The sequence below is a fragment of the Nicotiana tabacum genome, chromosome 16 (genome assembly GCF_000715075.1).
Source record: "Nicotiana tabacum cultivar K326 chromosome 16, ASM71507v2, whole genome shotgun sequence".
NCBI classification, from domain to species: domain Eukaryota; kingdom Viridiplantae; phylum Streptophyta; class Magnoliopsida; order Solanales; family Solanaceae; genus Nicotiana; species Nicotiana tabacum.
In genome coordinates, this window is record NC_134095.1 from 47,467,730 (window position 1) to 47,490,287 (window position 22,558).

General features: G+C 38.3%; 1 protein-coding gene across 3 annotated transcripts; it reads left to right on the top strand.

The window, feature by feature from the left end:
* The first annotated feature begins 209 nt into the window (after positions 1-209).
* On the top strand, positions 210-8,045 carry LOC107793520 (uncharacterized). Of its 3 annotated transcripts, none has more exons than XM_016615885.2 (10): positions 210-421; positions 1,182-1,474; positions 2,920-3,058; positions 3,328-3,449; positions 3,623-3,826; positions 4,069-4,128; positions 5,029-5,167; positions 5,831-5,949; positions 6,356-6,586; positions 7,768-8,045. In XM_016615885.2, the coding sequence occupies exons 1-10, from the start codon at positions 241-243 to the stop codon at positions 7,960-7,962; spliced, it is 1,683 nt and encodes a 560-aa protein (XP_016471371.1). In that variant the 5' UTR covers positions 210-240; the 3' UTR covers positions 7,963-8,045. The 3 variants fall into 3 exon arrangements, with proteins under 3 accessions (XP_016471371.1, XP_016471372.1, XP_016471373.1); XM_016615886.2 differs by having other exon boundaries at positions 6,362-6,586; XM_016615887.2 differs by lacking the exon at positions 4,069-4,128.
* Positions 8,046-22,558: the final 14,513 nt, after the last annotated feature.

Below are 22,558 nucleotides of genomic sequence, written 5' to 3' on the forward strand. Positions count from 1 at the left end.
GAAAACATACTTGGTAGGAAGTGCTTCCTCCCGAATGAAGCCCTACGCGGCACGAATCCGGATATAATCGGGCTCAAATGTGAGCACGGACACCGGGTTGGAAACCCAAAAAAAAAAAAAAAAAACAAGCACGGTTGCTCGGTCACGTGCAACGCACGTGACAGAAATAGGAAAGTTCATCAACACATGGTTTATCAGTTTTGAGCAAACCCCAAATTCTAAAACCCAAAAGCCACAGTAATGGCTTTGCTACCTGTATTCCGCCATTTCCTTACCCACCTACGTTCCCCTTTGCCCCCACCCATAGCCTCCTCCATCTTCCCAAAATTGTCAATCCCAATTCACTCAACTTTCTCTTCTCTATTCCCTCTTTCTTCTTCTTCTCAACCCACTACTCCCAAACCTCATGCTACTGCTAAAGGTGACTTCTTTCATCTTCCCATTTGCTTAAAACAACTGGTTTGTAATGCTAAAGCTTCTATATTTTTATTGCAGAGAGTACTGTATTGCTGAAATATTTAGTTTTTAAAATTTCAGTCTTTCTATTGCAGAGAATTCTGTAGTGCTGAAAGAATTCGGTTTTAATGCTAAAATTTCAATCTTTTTATTGCAGAGGGCACTATAGTTCTGAAGAAATTGGGCTTTAATGCTAAAGTCTTAATGTTTTTATTGCAGAGAATACTGTGGTGCTGAAAGAATTGGCTTTTAATGCTAAAATTTCAAAAAATAAAAATAAAAATTGCTGTACAATGCTGTAGTACTGACAGAATTGGTTTTAACGCTAAAGTTTAAATTCTTTTTATTGAAGAGAGTACTCTACTACTGAAAAATGTGGTTATTAATGTTAAAGTTTCAATCTTTTTATTGCAGAGAGTATCTAGTGCTGAAAGAATTGGTTTTTATGCTAAAATTTCAAAATCTTTTGTTGTAGAGAATGCTGTAGTGCTGAAAGAATTGGTTTTTAATGCTAAAAATGCAATCTTTTTATTGCTGGGAATACTGTGAGTGCTGAAAGAATTAATATTTTATGCTAAAATTTCAATATATTTGTTATAGAGAATGCTGTAGTGCTGACAGAATTGGTTTTTAATGCTAAAAGTGCAATCTTTTTATTGCTAAGAATACTGTGGTGCTGAAATAATTGATTCTTAGTCTGAAGTTTCAATCTTATTTTATTGCAGAGAGTACTCTGGTGCTGAAGCAAGATGAGAGGTTATTTGGGTCTGGAACAGTGAGCCCTCTTGACCCAGCTGTGAATACTAGTACCATTGCTGCTATTGTCACTTCTTTGGGTGGTCCAGCAGCTGCAGTTGGGATTATTCGGTTATCTGGTCCGTCTGCAGTTCCTATAGTTGGTCGTGTTTTTCATCCCAAGTTGAACAAGAAGAAAAGGAGTTCTTCCGATTGGAGGCCTAAAAGCCATGTTATAGAGTATGGTGTTGTTTCTGACTCTAATGGGAATGTGATTGATGAGGTCTAATTTGATACTCTTGTTTTTCCCTTCTTATTTCGGTGCATTTGTTCTTCAATTTTGACATGAATTGTACTACATTGGAAATATTGAACGGTTTGGTGCCTTTGTTGCTTCATATCTGAATTTAACCCTTACTGGTTACTACTTCTCCTTACTATCTCTAGTACTTTTATCTGTTCTTCTTATTTTCATATCTTTTGGGAACTGGGTATGTTTTTAATTCTATAACCCCTTAGATAAGGTGAGGGAAAGGTGTCTGTAGAATGAAAAGGAGTGAGTGTTTCAGAGCAAAACTTCCTGTTCTATAGCTTATTAAAATTCCTACTGGTTACATATTTTTCATGCCTTTTTCTTCTTCTTTTTTATAACAGCGGTGTTCGGGCCAGCTTAATGTGTTTTATGCCTTTACTTTGAAGAAATAAAGAGATAGTAAAGTATTCAATGTTTTATAAGTTGGTAATCTTGCGTAGTCTATATATTGCTTGGAATTAAGTTCGGTTGTGTCTTCAACTCACATTTTGGATGCCCAACTATAGGTTCCGATGGAAATCCGTGTCAGGTGTCTGTGATAAATAAAGTACGTGTACCTATACATGTTCTTTTTTTAGCTTGTTAAATATATTACGCATCATAGACATACCTTTTTATTGATAAATTTGGCACATAGGCAATTATCTAAATTTTTAGATTTTCAATATATTGTCTAGTTCTTTATCATAAAATTACTGAATGAATTCCATGCGTAGAACAGGTGTTGAGAAAAGAATTTATGAAAATTTGATCATCGTTAAGGAGCTTGGTAATGAATGCCTCTAATGACATTCATTTGGATCTGCTTTTATTAAAAGGAAGACCTTACTGAAATTTGGGACTCGCTTGGGTGAATCTTTTCTTTTTGGGTGGGCGGTGGGGGAGGAGAAGGGAAATCGAGGGTGTCTTAGTGCCCTTCTTCAAATTATGTGGTTGGTTAGAGCCCAAATGAGATAGTATCATCTGTTTGGGCTCGTCTCAAAGTTATTTTGAATTTGTCATTTGTGCATTATTTAAGAGAAAACAAATGGAGGAAAACGAGGCACCAATTTTTAGAATATATATGCAAATTTTGCTGCGCTTGTATGATCGTCCTTCTATTTTTATTTCTGAACAAGTTTATCATTTATCCATTACTTGAGAGAGAAAAATAGGGGAAAGAAAGCACCAACATATGGAATTTATGCAATCTTTCGTACATGATGTCATATTACATATGGGCTAGGTGCATTGTTTTCTAGATTTTGATGTAAGAAAGAAGGGATAAGTAGGAAGCAAGGTGGTCAATGTGCTAATAGTGTCCGGACTCCAGGAAAAAAAATTCATCCAAGTTAATGCCATTGTGAATAGTGGTCTGAAACTGTATGTATGAATATTTTCTTGGAGTCAATAGTTTGAATATTTTTCTTGCTTAGGTTCTAGTGATTCCTATGCTGGCCCCAAAGTCATACACTAGAGAAGATGTGGTTGAGCTTCAGTGTCATGGAAGTGAAGTGTGTCTTCAACGTGTTTTGAGGGCTTGTTTGGAGGCTGGTGCGAGGCTCGCGGAGCCAGGTTAGCATCATCCTTATATTCTTTAATTGATTGTTTTAATGTCTAAACCTGCAGCAGCTAAGTTTTTGGGAAGAGTTGGTTTCTATAGATTGAAAACTGTTATGAAGATTCATTTGTCTGTACATCATTGTATAGTTTCATTGCATTGATAAAGCTTTAGTTACTAGGCTATATTACACAGCAACTGTCACCTTTTTCTGTGCAGCGATAGAAGAGGTGAGAATCTTTCTGCTCCAACTCACCTCTTTTTATGTTCTCACTTTTACTAGGCGAGTTCACTCTCCGGGCCTTTTTAAATGGTCGTTTGGATCTCTCTCAAGCTGAGAATGTGGAAAAGTTAATATCGGCCAAGTCAGTGGCTGCTGCAGATGCTGCATTGGCAGGAATCGAGGTGCTCAGCTGTATAAAATCACTTTCTAATTAAAAGAGTTTTTGACCCCCTTTAAAGGAAAAGAATGTTGACCTTCTATACATCAATAAAGAATAAATTCAGCACTATATTTTTTTTTTGCCTTTTATCTTAGTGCTAGGGAATGATGCTGAACAATGTGTTCCTTTTGTCAGGGGTTTTTTTCTTCTTTGGTCAAATCACTAAGAACACAGTGCATCGAGTTGCTAGCTGAAATTGAGGCTCGCCTTGATTTCGACGATGAGATGCCACCCATTGATCTAAATCTTATTATGAACAAAATATATGGGATGCTGCATGATCTGGATGATGCACTGGAAACTGCCAACTATGACAAGCTTCTGCAGTCAGGACTACAGGTTTTATATTGCACAAATACTGACCAAGTTCTTATTCAAGGCTAGTGGATGTTGTCTCTAGGAACTAATTATTAAAAGCAAAAAAGAGAAAGAAACAAAGGACACATGTCTTAAATTTATCATAGAATTTGAGATTAGCTTATAGCACATCTAGCTTTTTAGCTGGCATCCAAAGAATGGCCTTTTTACCCTGCTTTCAACTGATAATTAAGATAACATGATTTTTAATGAATATCTTGCAGATTGCAATTATTGGTCGACCAAATGTTGGGAAATCAAGCCTTCTTAATGCATGGAGCAAAGTATATTCCAAAATTATATCCATTATTTACCATCTCATCCTTTTACTTGATTATTTTCCTGATTAGTTATCACTACTTCTCTTAACAGTGGCATAGACTCTTGAAACATCAACTAAATCTGAAACAAAATGTAGACCAGTAAATAGAAATCCCATCTGTAAGACTGTAACTGGAGACACATACTAAGAGAGGTTCCATGCAATGGCCAGCTCTCTTTTTTTTATAATTTTCGCAGGATGTGACTTGCACCATTACCTCTACTTGAGACATTTCTAGGGATCAATTGAAGAACTCTTTCATCACCTTGCTTCATATTGCCATAGACCAATTTGCTCCTTTTGGTATAGAAAGTATACATAGTGGCTGAATCGCTAGTTTCACAATCTAAATTATATACATTTAGCCAGCAATAGGCTGTGCTAGTTTCAGTTGATCATGATGAGTTTATCTACAAGCCACAGTTCAGAACTTCTTCCCAAACCCACAACTATAAGATGGTGTAAAAAAAAAATAATGAGCCATTTCAATCCCCTAATATATAATTGGTTCTCCCTTAATTTGTCACTTAAAATGAAATAACTTGTGTTCTTAGGAGTGCAAGTCATTTTCCTCTACAAGTATTTTAACTCGTATTGCGTTCCAGTTGCTTCTTGAACATGTAAACATGATTGTATATCTTTACTCTATCAAAGCCCTACCACTACTGCTGCTACTAGTAGTAACAAGGCCAAAAAACTTTATAAAATATTTTTCATGACAAATATTTTTCTCAAAAAATAAAATGTCATATTAAGCACACTTCCTCACTCTTTAGAATTAATCTAGTTTAAAGTGTCTGCTTCCTGTGTTATTATCTTTCTGGCATTCATTTCTAATCACGTGCCTTATATTAGCGTGCAGACTGATAGAGCAATAGTTACAAATATTGCTGGTACTACGCGGGATGTTGTAGAAGCCAATGTTTCTATCCGTGGTGTTCCTGTTACACTTCTTGATACAGCAGGAATCAGGGAGACTGATGATGTTGTGGAAAAAATTGGTAAGACCTTTCTGTTTGCCATGTTTATATCTTCTCCAATGGTGACTGAAACCTGCCATTTTCTTATCTGTTGAAACTTTTGGTCATTGAAAGATAAAATTATTAATGAACCAGATTCTATTTATCTTTGAAGGGCAATTTGGCAGCTCCTTATACACAGATTAAGTGTTCGTGAAAAAATATGGTTCTTTTTTGTTGCTTTTGGGGTCTACCGTCTATTTCAGAGTCAGACGGTCAATAGTTCTTATAACCTTTATCAAGTGTATTTCTCTCATTGCTACATTGGTTTTCTAATCTAACTTGTGGAATTTAGCATTTAGTTAGGAAACATAGCTTCATTTTAAAAGTTTGCTCGTAATTGTGTCTCGAAAGAATCATATATTAGTTAATTATATGAAGAGTCCAAACTGTAACACTTGGTCAGAGTTATCATTGGCCCTTAATAAGCATTTTTCTGTTGAATCTCCGGTCAAAGTTCTTGGTGAATGTAGTCGTCACCCAATGATGGTCCCTTTTATGGTACCTCAGCACTACATTTGTTGAACCCAATTAATGATATTGTTTCCTTTTCCTAGTCTCTTTTTCTTACGTCCATGAAATATGACATGAACTACCTGTGTTGAGTTTTTATTTTATTTGATTCTCGTAGCATTCTGTTCACAGGTGTGGAAAGATCTGAAGCTGTTGCTATAAATGCTGATGTCGTAATAATGACCATAAGTGCAGCAGAGGGATGGACTCTGGAGGATACACAGCTTCTTGAGAGAATCCAAAGGAATCAGGTTTATAAGCTATTCCATTCACGTATAACTTTGAATATGAAATACTTGTTTCTTCCCTGATCTACGAACTTCTATAATCTGTTTTGCATTAAGTTGAAAAAAATAGTCTTGCTTTATTTTGTCTTGTTATCATTGGTTTCCATTATTTGATTTTGTCGAAGTAAGTCTAACAAGATTTTTTTTTTTCAACTGCTGGAAGTTGGTGTGCTCTATATTATGCAGCCAACATGGAACTTTACTCTCTCCTTTATCATGGAACTTATAGAAGAAAGTCTCTGTAATGAGGAATGACCTAGCTTTTCTTTTCTGTTACTGTTAGAGAGCTGCAGTTGATTCTTGTTTCTGCAACTCTGTTATTGTTTTCTGGTATTAGGAGACACATTTGAGATTAAGTTTATTCCTATAGTTTCAGACCGCAGCTGGATGTAGCTCTCCACTGATTCTGGTAATCAACAAAATAGACTGCGCTCCCTCCGACTCTTATGAATGGGTCAATACATGCGGCTTCTCCTTCAACAAGCACATTCCAACATGTGCTGTCAATGGTCAAGGGATTCAAGAACTTGAGGCAGCAATAATAGAAATTATGGGTCTCAATAAGATCCCTGTTGGTGGTCGCAGATGGACAGTCAACCAGGTTAGCTTCCTGATCTTCTTTTTCTCCCTCTGAATGCATAAAGTAGAGCTGTGTACTGGCATTGTTACATATACTTGTTCTAGTAAAATAGTATTAATAGAAAATGGCTTAATTCTATGTAAAAGGAAAGAGGAGAATGCTGATTTGTTGCTAGATACCTCTGATGTGAAAATGGCATATGATTTTTGAACATTATATCAGGAGTTGAAATCATAAGTAAAAAGTAAAAGTAAGCTTCAGACCCGATCCTTGAAAAGAAATCAAATTGTTCTCATTCCCTTCCTGTAGTAATATTCTACTATCTAGCTTTTGTACCCTAACGGAGAAAAGGGGATAGAGGACAATTGAATGATGAAATGAGAGTTAGTAACTGAAAAATCGTCTTGTTTACATCTTTATCCATATCCTGTCTTAAACACCAAGGTTACGCATAGATAGGTTCCGTTGGTACTTTGCGAAGTTATCGAACTGCTTGTCACTTAATATTTCTTGCATCTAATCTAAATTCATCTGTCATTACATTACAGAAGATCTTTCTTATTTCTTTCTCCTTGTAACTTTTATGAATGAATGGTGATGCTTGTTCCTCCTACTAAGTTTAAACCAATAAAGACAGGAACCGTATTAGTTCTAGATCTTATATCAGTATCTTCACACATTAGGTGTCGGTGTGACCTTTTTAGTCTGCAGTCTTCAACCTTAGCCACAGCAATCTAGTGATTTTGTCAGTTTGCCTCCATGCGTCTTGTCAAATGTCCAACTGAACTGGCCCTACTAAGAAACTTGGAATTGCTTAGGAAATCCTTCAACCTGAATCACTAGTTGCCCTGGAAATCTATTATTTATAGTCTAAAAGACCAACTTTTGTAGCCGTAGACTTTTGTTGCGTTCCAAATTTAGGTAGAAGTCCCTATTTGCCCCTTTCTGCCTATTGTCAAAAGGTTATTGTTTGGGCAATGAGCCAGGCCGTGTCACTGCGACCTAGAGTATTGTGTCTTTACTCTTCACTATAAGTACTGTGCTTTTATTTTTTTGAGTACTACTCTTTTTTATTTGTTTATCGTCGTCTACGAAATCATCGTTTTAGGCAGCTTATCCTTTGTTTATAGTCTTTCATGGCTTCACTAAAAAATGCAATTCTTAGCTAAACGAGAGCTGCTTTTTGGTTTTATAATTTCCAGAGACAATGTGAGCAGCTTATTCGAACCAAGGAGGCTTTCGTGAGGTTAAAATCATCAATTCAGGAAGATATGCCCCTTGATTTCTGGACAATAGACCTAAGGGAAGCTGCTTTGGCACTTGGACAAATAAGTGGAGAAGATATTTCTGAAGAAATATTGTCCAACATTTTTGGTAAATTTTGTATTGGCAAATAGTACTGCAACCCATCTAGAATGATGTATATTATCTGACATCTGAAAATTTTCTATGATATATGATTGTTTCATGGGATCAGAAATCATACGTTTCAATATAATTATCAACCTGTCTTCAATGTAAGCGGCTATATACATAAAATACTGAAAAAACTCGAAAGTAGTTGTAACCTTCCATAAGGAAAAAAAAAAAAAGGACATCATTTGACATAAAAAAATTACAAAGAGTTAGAAAACAAAATGCCGACATAGCCGGAGGAGCTGGCAATGTATAAAACAAAGAGCCATGCAAAAACTATACAAGGCCAAATTATCACATAGAAAGTACAAGAAGAGGAGGAAAGAAGGTGAATGTGCATATCATCGTTTTGATCTCTTAAAAAACATGAACATGATCTCTTATGAACGCGAACATGATATCTTTCGACCATTGGTTAGATGCTCATGTTAAAAATAATGTTTTCCCTTAATAATCCTACTCACTCGTTTAGCTTCCTCCACCAACTGCATAAAAAATATTCTTTGAACTTTCTCCTATATAAGAAGCACGGTAGGAGCAGGTGAAGTCGTTGACGTCCCTGCTTGCTGAGCAAGGACTGTTTGTCAATTCACCGTATATCAAATAATTTTATTGGTCTAAAGAGAATATCGCTGTAGCTTGCTGGTATATATTTTTGTAGCTTCGCTATTTTAAACCCTCGCCATTCAAAAGCTACAACAGATGTAATAATTACACCGTGCCCCATCACGTGGTTAATTTGCAGGTCACTGCTACCCCTAGGTGTAGCATTTGTTATTTCACATTCTATTTAACATTTACGTAAATTATGCACCTTTGGGGGGTCCTTTTTGGTAAAACAAAAATGCTTGTCTTTATGCATTTACTTTTGCCCGTCTTTCTTTTGTTATTATCGTGCAACGCATGTTCATAGAAACTAGTTATTATAAAATCACGAATAATTTATACTAAAATATTGAACGACTAAAATATCCCTAAGATATTGATCGACTTTTATAACCTTAAATATTTATATAATTTAAGAATATAATTGTAAATCATCTAAGGCTAAAATTCTTTTTCGATTTAAATTACACATACGGAACCTACAAAGTAAATTTCGGGTCAAATTGTTTTGGGACTTTATCGTTAGCCATCTTCTCGGAGAACTGGCGCTTCATATAGTAATTTTTTTTTTTGGACAACAATATTCTTCCTTTAGATGCTTCATCATAACCGATGCAATACAACCTTTGGAATCTAAAATCAATTAAGACTTTGTATTTATAACTCCAAGTCAGATAAACTTTGTGCTATTTCTTCAAACAAGAATTTCATTTGGAATAAAATTAAAATATTAGGAATTGGACTGTGAAATAAAATAGTAAAAGGTATATGAATTTGAGTTGGAGAAAAAGTTGAAATTAAACAACATAACTGAAGAAAAGCGTTTAATCTAACGGAAATTATTTCACAGGTAAATTGTCCAAAACTAAAACATCGGTACTATCATATAATGGCTTAAATATATATATATTTTAGAATCATGAAGGATTCCTTTCAAATTACCGTTATAGCAGTTCTAATTTTAATTTTATTTATGTGGGATAAGAATAATAAAAAAGCAAAGATCATGACACAGTTATGATTGTTTTGAGTTGACTTTATAGTCATGATGTACATATTCATATCTTGTATATGTACTGTGTATATTAACATTGGTCTCATCTCTACCATACTGCTACTAAAAAGATATCTATTTCAAACTGGGTAAAAGCAAAAATTTTAAGAGACAGATTGATTTTGAAGAAAAATGCATTAGATCTCCCAAATGACTTAGTACATAATTTACAAAGATGGTACGTTGAGGTTTTGACAATAATGCTATTTTTCCAAATAAACTTTCGCCTCCAAAAAATAAAGAATATTCCTTCCAATACATTTTTGTTTTTCAATGACAATAAATAAAACACATATTTAAACAATAACACAATATGTTTTCTTTCAAGAGATATCAATATGACAATAACAGTTCTGGTGATAAGTGATGACAGAACGACCAAAGTGATAGAAGGGAATATACACTAAAAACATTCAAGTACTAGGTAAGATGCGATACAAATATTATGTAGCTTAGCAAAATTTATCATCTTTGCAATACAGACAATATCCAAGCATTTTGAATTCAAGTATTATGTTAATGTAAGTAATTACAGTGAGTTCAACATTTAAATAATAGTTGCATTTTTTCACGTTAATATGATATGATAATTTTTCTTGTAATAATATCTTAATAATTATAATTATATATTCTTTCATCTAAATAACGGATTGAGGATTACGTGCAACGCACGTACGTAAAAATTAGTTATCTATTATAAAAGCACGAATAATTTATGATAAATATTGAACGACTAAAATATCCCCGAAATATTGATTGACTTTTATGCCCTTAAATATTTATATAATTTAAGGATCTAATTGTAAATTATTTAATAATGAAATTTTTTTCCGATTTAAACTACACTATTGGCCCTACAAAATTGATCATACTTGGATTAGAAAGGCACATCCATAATTTTCTCTCTTTTTTATTTACGTGAAATGCTACATTTACATATAATCAAACTGTATAGATGGAGTTTTAACCTCTTTTTGTATTTTGTAATTTGTTTTATTTTTATCCTTGAAATATTTGATCTGATATTTGATTGTTTGCTTCACACAACATATTTAATTAGCAATGATGATAACCAACAGCAAAATGTCGTTGTTTTTTTTTTTTTTCTCCTGAGGCTTACCAAAAAAAGATTTTCGATTCCTACAGTAGGAACAATGCCAAATATATTTTTACGGTGAGTGACCTCCTCGATCTCTAATTCTTAATTATTTTCCGTCAATAAATATTATCTTTTAATAGCAATTGAGCTCAACTTCTGTGATGTCCTTTCACTTGTTTTAGAAACAAATTCTGTGTTTCGAGGCCTTAAAACCTCCTTTTTACCTCACCTCGGTTTACGTGCGTGGTCCGGACATATATCCGAAAAGTTTTTATGTGAAAATATGAGAAATAGAAATTTCTAGAGTTAAAATTTGATTATGATTGACTCTGGTCAACATTTTGAGCAAACGGACCTGGATCTGTGTTCCGACGATCCCGGGAGATCCGCAATAAAATATGAGAGTTGGGTGTATGCCCCGAAATGAATTCTAAGGTCCCAAGCCTTAGAAATTAATTTTTGAAAGAAATTATTTTGCTGAATTATTTCTGAAATAAAGAAAAGAATTAATGTTTGAAACCATTGGTATCGGGCCCGTATTTTGGTTCCGAAGCCCGGTACAAACTTGTTAAAGTATTTAAATGATAAATGTGAAATTTGGTAAAAAAAAAAATGGAGTTTATTTGATGTGATTTGGACCTCCTGTTGGAGAGTTATGGACTTTAAGTGTTCTTGATGAAAAATGATGAGTTTTGAGATTTACTTCATAGTTTTACATATTATTTTCACGATTTGATTGCACGAGCAAGTCCGTATGATATTTTTGGGTTAGTGTACATGTTTGGTTTGGAGCCCCAAGGGCTCGAGTGAGTTTTGAATAGGCCTCGGAGAGAAATTTGGACTTAGAAAGTTGCAGGTTTTTAGCTGGTATATAGCAGGTCTGCACGCTTTGCATTTGTGAAGCCTGGCTCACAATGCGAGATCGCAAATGCGAATAACCCATCGTAAATGCGAGGGAAGGCCTGGGCAGGGTTGATCGCAAATGCGATCATTTCTTCGCAAATGCGAAGAGGCCCAGAAATCCCCCTTGGTCGCAAATGCGAGTTCGTAATTGCAAATAGTGGTCGCAAATGTGAGTGTAGCAGGTCCTGAAGGGTTTGCAATTGCGAACCCTGGTCGCAATTGCAATATCTGTGACCTGCAAATTCATGACTTAGCCGAAAATCTTTCATTTTTCAAACCCTTTCAAAACATAAACTCTCTTGGGCGATTTTTCAAAGACAAGTACTCTTCCAAATCGATTGTAAGTCATTTCTAACTTATTTTTATTAATCTTTAACATCTTGTCTCATGATTTCAACTCAAAATCAAAGGTTTTCATGGGGAAAATTGGATGTTTTGGGTAGAACCTAGGTTTTCAAATTTTGGGGATCTGGACCTCCATTTGAGGTCCGATTTCAAAACAAATTATATATTTGGGTTCGTGGGAGAATGGGTAATCGGGTTTTGATTCGAACCTTGGGTTTTGACCATGTGGGCCCGGGGGCGATTTTTGACTTTTTGGGAAAAACTTTAAAAAACCTATTTTCATGCATTGAGATTGATTCATTTAACATTTATTGATATAGTTAAGTAACTTGTGGCTAGATACGAGCGAATTGGTGGTGGAATCAAGAGGTAAAGCGATAGTTGAGACTTGAATTGTGTTCGTAGCATCGAGGTAAGTGTTTGGTCTAACCTTAGCTTGAGGGATTAGGAGTTGTGTCCTATTTGATATGTGTTATTTGTTGAGTACAACGTATAGGCATGGTGACGAGTATCTATACGTTGGTGTCAAGCATGCCCGTGAGCCTTATACTATGATTAATGTGACACCGTTGTATTGTTCATGTCTTATGTGATGATTTCTATTGTTGAGCAAAGCTTGTGGAAGTAATAGTGGTATTTGAATATTGAAGAGCGATGGCTCAAGTTGTATAATGAATTGTGGAAGTATAATTGGCAATTGAACCTTATAGAGCATTGGCTCAAGTTGTGCAGTGAGATGTGAAGTAAATGTGAAAAAGAGAAGAGAATTAATATATTGTCTCCCTTACCGGGATGTTGTTACTTTTAATACTATCTCCCTTGACATGATGTTGATGTTTTGATATTGTTCCCTTGTCGGAATTTGATTGTTGAACTATTGTTCCCTTGCCGGGATTTTATTGTAATTTTATTTATTTCCTTGTCCTTATTGCTTGTGATTGTTATTTGGATGAGGAAGAGTATTAAAGCACGAAGGGTGATGCTGTGCATTATTTTGGTGAGAGAGTGTTAAAGCACAAAGGGTGATGCCATGTATGATTTTGTAAGGAAGAGTGTAAAAGCACGAAGGGTGATGTCGTGTCGCACGATGTACAATTCTGTGCCGATAATATTGATTTTATGGTAAGGACGAGAGTAAAAGCATGAAGGGTGGTGCCGTGCAGATTATCTTGATTCGTATGGTGAGGACGAGAGTAAAAGCACAAATGGTGATGTCGTGCACTTGTTGATTTCTTATTCTTGTTGATAATTGAGTTATGGTGTTCCTTATATCTACATGTTGTCCTTCTTTTATCATTTGATGTTTCCCTGCAGCATATTTTCCCCTCCCATTCTTAACTGTACATTCCTGCTTTTATTTTCCGTTGTATATGATTTAACTGCACAAGTTTATTTGGTAGTCTGGTCCTAGCCTCGTCACTACTTCGCCGAGGTTAAGCTAGGCACTTACCAGCACATGAGGTCGGTTGTGCTGATACTACACTCTGCACTGTGTGTAGATCCCGGTACTGGAGCATACAGACCGTAGCTTTGGGTTACTGCCTTCAGTCCAGTCGGAAATTCCGAGGTAGTTCTCTGGCGTACGCATGCCCTGGCGTCTTCTCCTATCCTTTCATCCTTTTTCATTTACGTATTTCAGAAATAATATTATATTTATTTTTCGGACCTTGTTTGTAGTATTCCTAGACCGTATGTGAAGTTGTGACACTAGTTCTGGGTAGTCTTTGTTTAAGAAATTGTATTGGAAATAGTTAAATAGTTTTATTTATTTCTTCTGCTTGTTTAAATTCCACTGTTTATAAACTGTTGGTTCATAATGGTTAAAGGTTTACATATGGGAAAAAAGTAAACTGTTCAAACGGTTGACTTGCCTAACTTTTACTAGTAGGCTCCATCACGACTCCCGAGGGTGGAGAATCCGGGTCGTGACAAGTTGATATCAGAGCTCTAGGTTACATAGGTCTCACAACTCACGGACAAGCTTAGTAGAGTTTGAGGGATCGGTACGAAGACGGCTGTATTTATCCCCTAGAGGCTACAGAGTTAGGAAAAACTTCACATCTATTCTTTCCTGCCGTGCGGTTTGGTTTCTCAATGCTAATTGAATTTTTAATTTGTTCTTTCGCAGATGGCGAGAAAATGCACTTTCTCATCCATTGATCAGCAGCCCGAGCCCCCAGCAGCAGCTCCCACGAGGGGTAGAGGGCGAGGTCGAGGCCGTGCTATAGGCCGATGTAGGGGCAGAGCTCAGCCCAGAGCAGCAACACCAGTGGCGGAGCCTCAGGTTGAGTTTAATGATGAGGTTCCGGCCCAGGCAGTTTCGGTGGGCCCAGCTCAGGTCCTAAAGGGGTTCATTGCTACTCCAGTACTCCATGATGCTCTGGTCTGTCTAGTGAGTCTTATGGAGAGTGTCACCCGGGCAGGCTTACTTCCTGTAGCACCAGCCGTCTCTCAGGCTGTAGGAGGAGCCCAGACTCCTGCTACTTGTACTCCGGAGCAGATGACTCCCCAGTTTCAGACTCCAGCAGATCAACTAGTTGGAGCAGTTCAACCGGGTGTGGTAGCTCAGACTGGCGATGGAGCAGCTATGTCTGCCAATGCCTTGTGGAGATTGGACAGGTTCACCAAGCTCTTCACTACCACTTTCAGTAGTGCATATTCTGAGGATCCCCAAGATTATTTAGACAGCTGTCATGAGGTTCTCAGGAACATGGGGATAGTAGAGACCAATGGGGTCGACTTTGCTACTTTTCGCTTATCTGGATCCGTCAAGACTTGATGGAGGGATTATTATTTGGCTAGACCAGTTGGGTCACCAACTTTGACTTGGGATCAGTTTTCTCAGCTATTTTTGGAGAAGTTTCTTCTTGTCACTCAGAGAGAGATCTATCGGAAGCAGTTTGAGCGTCTCCAGCAGGGTTCTATGACTGTTACTCAATATGAGAACAGGTTTATCGATTTGACCTGTTATGCTCTACTTATACTCCCCACAGAGAGGGAGAGAGTGGGGAGGTTCATTAAGTGGCTCATTCAGCCTATTCGACTTCAGATAACTAAGGAGACGGGGAGTGAGATTTCTTTTCAGGAGGCGGCCAATGTGACCAGGAGAGTTGAGATGGTTCTATCGCAAGGAGGTAGTCAGGGATCTGACAAGAGGCCTCATCATTTAGCAAATTCAGTGGTACCTCTTCTAGAGGTAGGGATTCATGGTAGAGGCCATCCTCCTAGGCCTTTTCAGTCAGCACTTCAGGTTTCTCACGGTGCTTCAGGTAGTCGTGGCCCTCGGATGCAGCATTCTGATCAGCAGTCCTACAATGCACCACCAGCTCTTATCAGTGCACCGCCGCTCTAGAGTTTTCGGGATGGTCATTTAGGTCGTCAGGATCAGCAGTCCAGCAGTCGAGGGCTTGTTATACTTGTGGTGATACAGGTCACATTGCTAGATTTTTCCCTCGAGCATCGAGCCGCTTTCAGCATCAGGGTTCCTGTGCCATGGTTTAGGCACTGAGTGTTCCACAGCCTGCTCAACCAGCTAGAGTTGGAGGTAGAGGTGCTAGAGGTGAAGGTAGATGTGTTAGAAGTGGAGGCTAGCCAACAGCAGGCCATCCTAGAGATTTAGTTCAAAGTGGTGGGGCCCACCCCCGATGTTATGCTCTTCCAGCCATGTCTGAGGCTGAGGCTTTCGATGCAGTTATCACAGGTACTATTCTGGTTTGTAGTAGAGATGCTTCAGTTTTATTTGATCCAAGATCTACGTACTCCTATGTGTCATCTTATTTTGCACCGTATCTGGTCATGCCTAGTGATTCTTTGATTGCTCCTGTATATTTGTCTACACTGGTGGGTAATTCTATTGTGGTAGATCGTGTCTATCGTTCGTGTATAGTTGTGATTGGGGGTCTTGAGACTCGTGTAGATTTGTTACTTTTGGACATGGTTGATTTTGATGTCATATTGGGGATGGACTGGTTATCACCTTACCACGCTATCTTGGACTGTCATGCCAAGACTGTGACCTTAGCCTTGTCGGACTTACCTCGTTTAGAGTGGAGAGGGAATCCTGGTTATTCTACCCATAATGTTATCTCATATATGAAGGCTCGAAGTATGGTCGAGAAGGGGTGTTTGGCCTATTTGGCATATGTTCGTGATTCTAGTGCTGAGGTTCCTTCTATTGATTATGTACCTGTTGTTCGTGAGTTTCCTGAGGTATTTCCTTTAGACCTACCGGGTATGCCATCCGATAGGGATATTGACTTCTGCATTGATTTGGCTCCGAGCACTCAGCCCATTTCTATCCCGTCATATCGTATGGCCCCGCCTGATTTGAAAGAGTTAAAGGAGTAGTTGCAAGACTTTCTTAAAAAAGGTTTCATTAGACCTAGTGTCTCGCCTTGGGGTGCGTCGGTATTGTTTTTTAAGTAAAAGGACGGATCGATGAGAACGTGTATAGCTTACCGATAGTTGAACAAGGTTATAATCAAGAATAAGTATCCATTGCCGAGGATTGATGAATTGTTTGATTAGCTACAGAGTGCCAAGGTATTTTCGAAGATTGACATGAGATTTGGCTATCATCAGTTGAGAATTAGGGCATCCGATGTCCCTAAGACAGCTTTCCGCACTCGGTACGAGCATTATGAGTTCTTGGTGATGTCATTCGGGTTAACAAATGCCCCAACAGCTTTTATGGATTTGATGAACCGAGTGTTCTGGCCTTACTTGGATTCGTTCGTGATAGTCTTCATTGATGATATTTTGATCTATTCCCGCAGCCGGGAGGAACATGAGCAGCATCTGAGAGTGGTCCTCCAGACTTTGAGAGATAGTCAGTTATATGTGAAGTTTTCGATGTGTGAGTTATGGTTGAGTTCAGTTGCATTCTTGGGTCATGCTGTATCAGCAGAGGGTATATAGGTAGATCCAAAGAAGGTAGAGGCAGCCAAGAATTGGCCTAGACCAGCATCAGCTACAGAGATCCGGAGTTTCTTGGGTTTGACAAGCTATTATTGTCGGTTTATGGAGGGGTTTTCATATATTGCAGCCCTGATGACCAGGTTGACCCAAAAGGGTGCCCAGTTCAGGTGGTTGGACGAGTGTGAGGCGAGCTTTCAGAAGCTCAAGACAGCTTTGACTACAATGCCCATGTTGGTTTTGCCCACAGGTTCAGGGCCATATATAGTTTATTGTGACGCATCTCGTATTGGACTTGGTGCAGTGTTGATGTAGGATGGCAAGGTCATTGCCTACGCTTCGCGGCAGTTGAAGATTCATGAGAAGAACTATCAATTTCATGATTTGGAGCTAGCAGCCATTGTTCACGCGTTGAATATTTGGAGGCATTATCTATATGGCGTGTCATTTGAGGTTTTCACGGATCACAAGAGTTTGCAATACTTGTTCAATTAGAAGGAGCTAAATTTGAGGCAAAGTAGGTGGTTGGAGCTATTGAAGGACTATGATATCACTATCTTATATCATCCGGGAAAGGCCAATGTGGTAGCCGATGCTTTGAGTAAGAAGTCAACCATTATGGGCAGTCTTGCGTATATCCCGATCGGTGAGAGACCACTTGCTTTGGATGTTCAGGCTTTGGCCAATCAGTTCGTGAGGTTGGATGTTTCTGATCCCAGCCGTGTGTTAGCTTGCACAGTCGCTTGTTCTTCATTATTGGAGCATATCCGAGATCGGTAGTATGATGATCCTCATTTGTGTGTCCTTAGAGACACGGTGCAGCACGGAGGTGCCAAGCAGGTTACATTAAGAGATGATGGAGTTTTAAGGCTGCAGGGTTGAGTTTGTGTGCCTAATGTGGATGGGCTCCGGGAGTTGATTTTAGAGGAGGCACATAGTTCTCGGTACTCTATTCATCCGGGCACCGCTAAGATGTATCAGGATTTGCGGAAATATTAATGGTGGAGGAGAATGAAGAAGGACATTGTTGCATATGTGGCTTGATGTTTGAATTGTCAGCAGGTTAAGTACGAGCATCAGAGGCTTGGTGGTTTGTTCTAGAAGATTGAGATTCCTGAGTGAAAGTGGGCGCGTATCACTATGGACTTCGTTATTGGACTCCCACAAACTCATAGGAAGTTCGACACAGTGTGGCTTATTGTCGATATGCTGACCAAGTCAGCACATTTCATTCCGGTAGCAGTCTCCTATTCTTCCGAGAGGTTAGCTGAGATCAATATCCGGGAGATTGTTCGTCTTCATGGTGTGCCCGTGTCTATCATTTCGGACCGAGGTACGCAATTTACCTCACATTTCTGGAGAGCCGTTCAGCGGGAGTTGGGCACACAGGTTGAGTTGAGCACAACATTTCATCCTCAGACGGACGGGCAGTCTGAGTGCATTATTCAGATTTTGGAGGATATGCTCAGATCTTGTGTCATTGACTTTGGCGGCTCGTGGGATCAATTTTTGTCTTTAGCAGACTTTGCCTACAACAACAGCTACCAGTCGAGTATCTAGATGACTCCTTACGAGGCTTTATATGGTAGGCGGTATCAGTCACCGATTGGATGGTTTGAGCCGGGAGAGGCTCAATTGTTGGGTACGGATCTAGTACAGGATGCCTTGGACAAGGTCAGGATCATTCAGGATAGGCTTCGTACAGCTCAGTCCAGGCAAAAAAGTTATGCCGACCGTAAGGTTCATGATTTGGCATTCATGGTCGGTGAGCGGGTGTTGCTTCGGGTGTCACCTATGAAGGGCGTGATGAGATTTGGAAAGAAGGGCAAGCTTATCCCTAGGTTCATTGGCCTGTTTGAGATTCTTGATCGAGTGGGAGAGGTGGCTTACAGACTTGCATTGCCGCCGAGCTTATCAGTCGTGCATCCAGTGTTTCATGTGTCCATGCTTCGGAAGTATCACGGTGATCCATCCCACGTGTTAAATTTCAGTACCGTCCAGTTGGACAAGGACTTGTCTTATGAGGAGGAGCTGGTAGCTATTCTAGACCGGCAGGTTCATCAGTTGAGATCGAAGAGCTTTCCTTATGTTCGTGTTCAGTGGAGAGGTCAGCCTGCTAAGGCATTGACTTGGGAGTCTGAGTCCGATATACGGAACCGTTATCCCCATCTTTTCCTTGACTCAGGTACTTCCTTCTTATGTCCGTTCGAGGATGAACAGTTGTTTTAGAGGTGGAGGATGTGATGACCCGAATGGTCATCACTTGTTTTAGAAACAAATCTTGTGTTCCGAGGCCTTAAAACCACCTTTTTACCTTAACTCGATTTGCATGCATGGTTCGGACGTATATCCGGAAAGCTTTTATGTGAAAATATGAGAAATAGAAATTTCTAGAGTTAAAATTTGATTATGGTTGACTCTGGTCAATATTTTGAGCAAACGGACCCGGATATGTGTTCCGACAACCCCGGGAGGTCCGCGTCAAAATATGAGACTTGGGCGTATGCCTGGAAATGAATACCGAGGTCCCAAGCCTTAGAAATCAATTTTTGAAAGAAATTATTTTGCTGAATTATTTATGGAATAAAGAAAAGAATTAATGTTTGAAACCATTGGTATCAGGCTTGTATTTTGGTTCCGGAGCCCGGTACAAACTTGTTAAAGTATTTAAATGACAACTGCAAAATTTGATAAAAAATGGAGTTTATTTGACGTGATTTGGACCTCCGGTTGGAGAGTTATGAACTTTAAGTGTTCTTGATTAAAATGATGAGTTTTGAAGTTTAATTCATAGTTTTACATGTTATTTTCATGATTTGATTGCACGAGCAAGTCCGTATGATATTTTTGGGTTAGTATACATGTTTGGTTTGGAACCCCGAGGGCTCGGGTGAGTTTTGGATAGGTCTTAGAGTGAAATTTAGACTTAGAAAGTTGCAGGTTTTTAGCTAGTATGTTGCAGGTTTGCAGGCTTCGCATTTGCGAAACCTGACTCACAAATGCGAGGGAAGGCCTGGGCAGGGCTGATCGCAAATGCGAAGAGGCCCAGAAATCCCGCTTGGTCTCAAATGCGACTCCCCCGTCGCAAATGCAAGTTCGCAATTGCAAACAGTGGTCGCAAATGCGATTGTGGCCGATCCTGAAGGGTTCGTAATTGCGAACCCTAGTCGCAACCGCGACATCTGCGACCTGCAAATTCATGACTTAGCCGAAAATCTTTCAATTTTCAAACTCTTTCAAAATATAAACTCTCTGGGCGATTTTTCAAAGACAAGTACTATTCCAAATCGATTGTTAGTTATTTCTAACTTGTTTTTATTAATCTTTAACATCTTTTCTCATGATTTCAACTCATAATCGAAGGTTTTCATGGGGGAAATTGGGTGTTTTGGGTAGAACCTAGGTTTTTTAAATTTTGGGGATTTGGGCCTCGATTTGAGGCCCGATTTCAAAAAAAAATTATATATTTGAGTTCGTGGGGGAATGGGTAATCGGGTTTTGGTTCGAATCTCGGGTTTTGACCATGTGGGCCCGGGGGTGATTTTTGACTTTTTGGAAAAAACTTTAGAAAACCTATTTTCATGCATTGGGATTGATTCATTTAGCATTTATTGATATAGTTAAGTAACTTGTGACTAGATACGAGCGAATTGGTGGTGGAATCAAGAGGTAAAGTGATAGTTGAGACTTGAATTGTGTTCGTGGCATCGAGGTAAGTGTTTGGTCTAACCTTAGCTTGCGAGATTAGGAGTTGTGTCATATTTGCTATGTGTTATTTGTTAAGTACGACGTATAGGCATGGTGATGAGTATCTATACGTTGGTGTCAAGCATACTCGTGAGTCTTATACTATGATTAATGTGACTCCATTGTATTGTTCATGCCTTATGTGATGATTCCTATTGTTGAGCAAAGCTTGTGGAAGTAATAGTGGTATTTGAATATTGAAGAGCGTTGACTCAAGTTGTATAATGAATTGTGGAAATATAATTGGCAATTGAACCTTATAGAACATTGGATCAAGTTGTGAAGCGAGATGTGAAGTAAATGTGGAAAAGAGAAGAGGATTAATATATTGTCTCCCTTGCTGGGATGCTATTGCTTTTAATGCTATCTCTCTTGCCGGGATGTTGATGTTTTGATATTGTTCCTTTGCCGGGATTTGATTGTTGAACTATTTTTCCCTTGTCGGGATTTGATTGTTCAACTATTGTTCCCTTGCCGGGATTTTATTGTAATTTTATTTATTTCCTTGCCCTTATTGCTTGTGATTTTTGTTTGGGTGAGGAAGAGTGTTAAAGTACGAAGGGTGATGCCGTGCATTATTTTGGTGAGAGAGCATTAAAGCATGAAGGGTGATGCCGTGTATAATTTTGTGAGGAAGAGTGTAAAAGCACGAAGGGTGATGCCGTGTCACACGATGTACAATTCCGTGCCGATTATATTGATTTTATGGTAAGGACGAGAGTAAAAACACAAAGGGTGGTGCCGTGCAGATTATCTTGATTCTTATGGTGAGGACAAGAGTAAAAGCACTAAGGGTGATACCGTGCACTTGTTGATTTCTGATTCTTGTTGATAATTGAGTTATGGTGTTCCTTATATCTACCTGTTGTCCTTCTATTATCATTTGATGTTTCCCCACAGCATGTTTCCCCCTCCCATTCTTAACTATACATTCATGCTTTTATTTTTCGATGTATATGATTTAACTGCACAGGTTTATTTGGTAGTCTGGTCCTAGTCTCGTCACTACTTCATCGAGGTTAGACTAGGCACTTACCAGCACATGGGGTCGGTTGTGCTGATACTACACTCTGCAGATGTGCAGATCTCGGTACTGGAGTGTACGGACTGTAGCTTTAGGTTGCTGCCTTCAGTCCAGTCGGAGATTCCGAGGTAGTTCTGCAGGCGTCCGCAGGCCCTAGCGTCTTCTCTTATCCTTTCTTCCTATTTCATTTACGTATTTCAGAAACAGTGTTGTATTTATTTTTCGGACTTTGTTTGTAGTATTCCTAGACCGTCTGTGAAGTTGTGACACCAGTTCTGGGTAATCTTTGTTTAAGAAATTGTATTGAAAATATTTAAATGGTTTTATTTGTTTCTTCCGCTTGTTTAAATTCCGCTGTTTATAAACTGTTGGTTCATAATGGTTAAAGGTTTAAAGATGAGAAAAAGGTAAATTGTTCAAACGGTTGACTTGCCTGACTTTCACTAGTAGGAGCCATCACGATTTTTGAGGGTGGAAAATCCGGATCGTGACAACTTCGGTCTAAAATATTGACATATTATGTTCCAACTTAGCTCAACCTTCACTTGCCAAAGTTTTCAAATTTCAACACCAGGATTACAAATCACAATACCCAATCAAGAAATGCAAACATTTTGAGATTGACAGGGACAAGAAGAAAAAATGGAAACCTCTCTTACTAAATAGCATGTGCAGTAAAATGTAAAATATATTTTTTCTTTGTATTGCATAATTATTAATTGAGAACATCGTGAAGGTAAATATTATTTAAATATATTTTTTGGAAATCGACAACCAGAATTTATATCTTTACTTGCTATATCTTCATGTCTTAGTTTTGTGTCTCTCAAAATTATTATACATTTGTTTCTTTGCTATTTAATAAGTAATTTTGCATTTATTCAT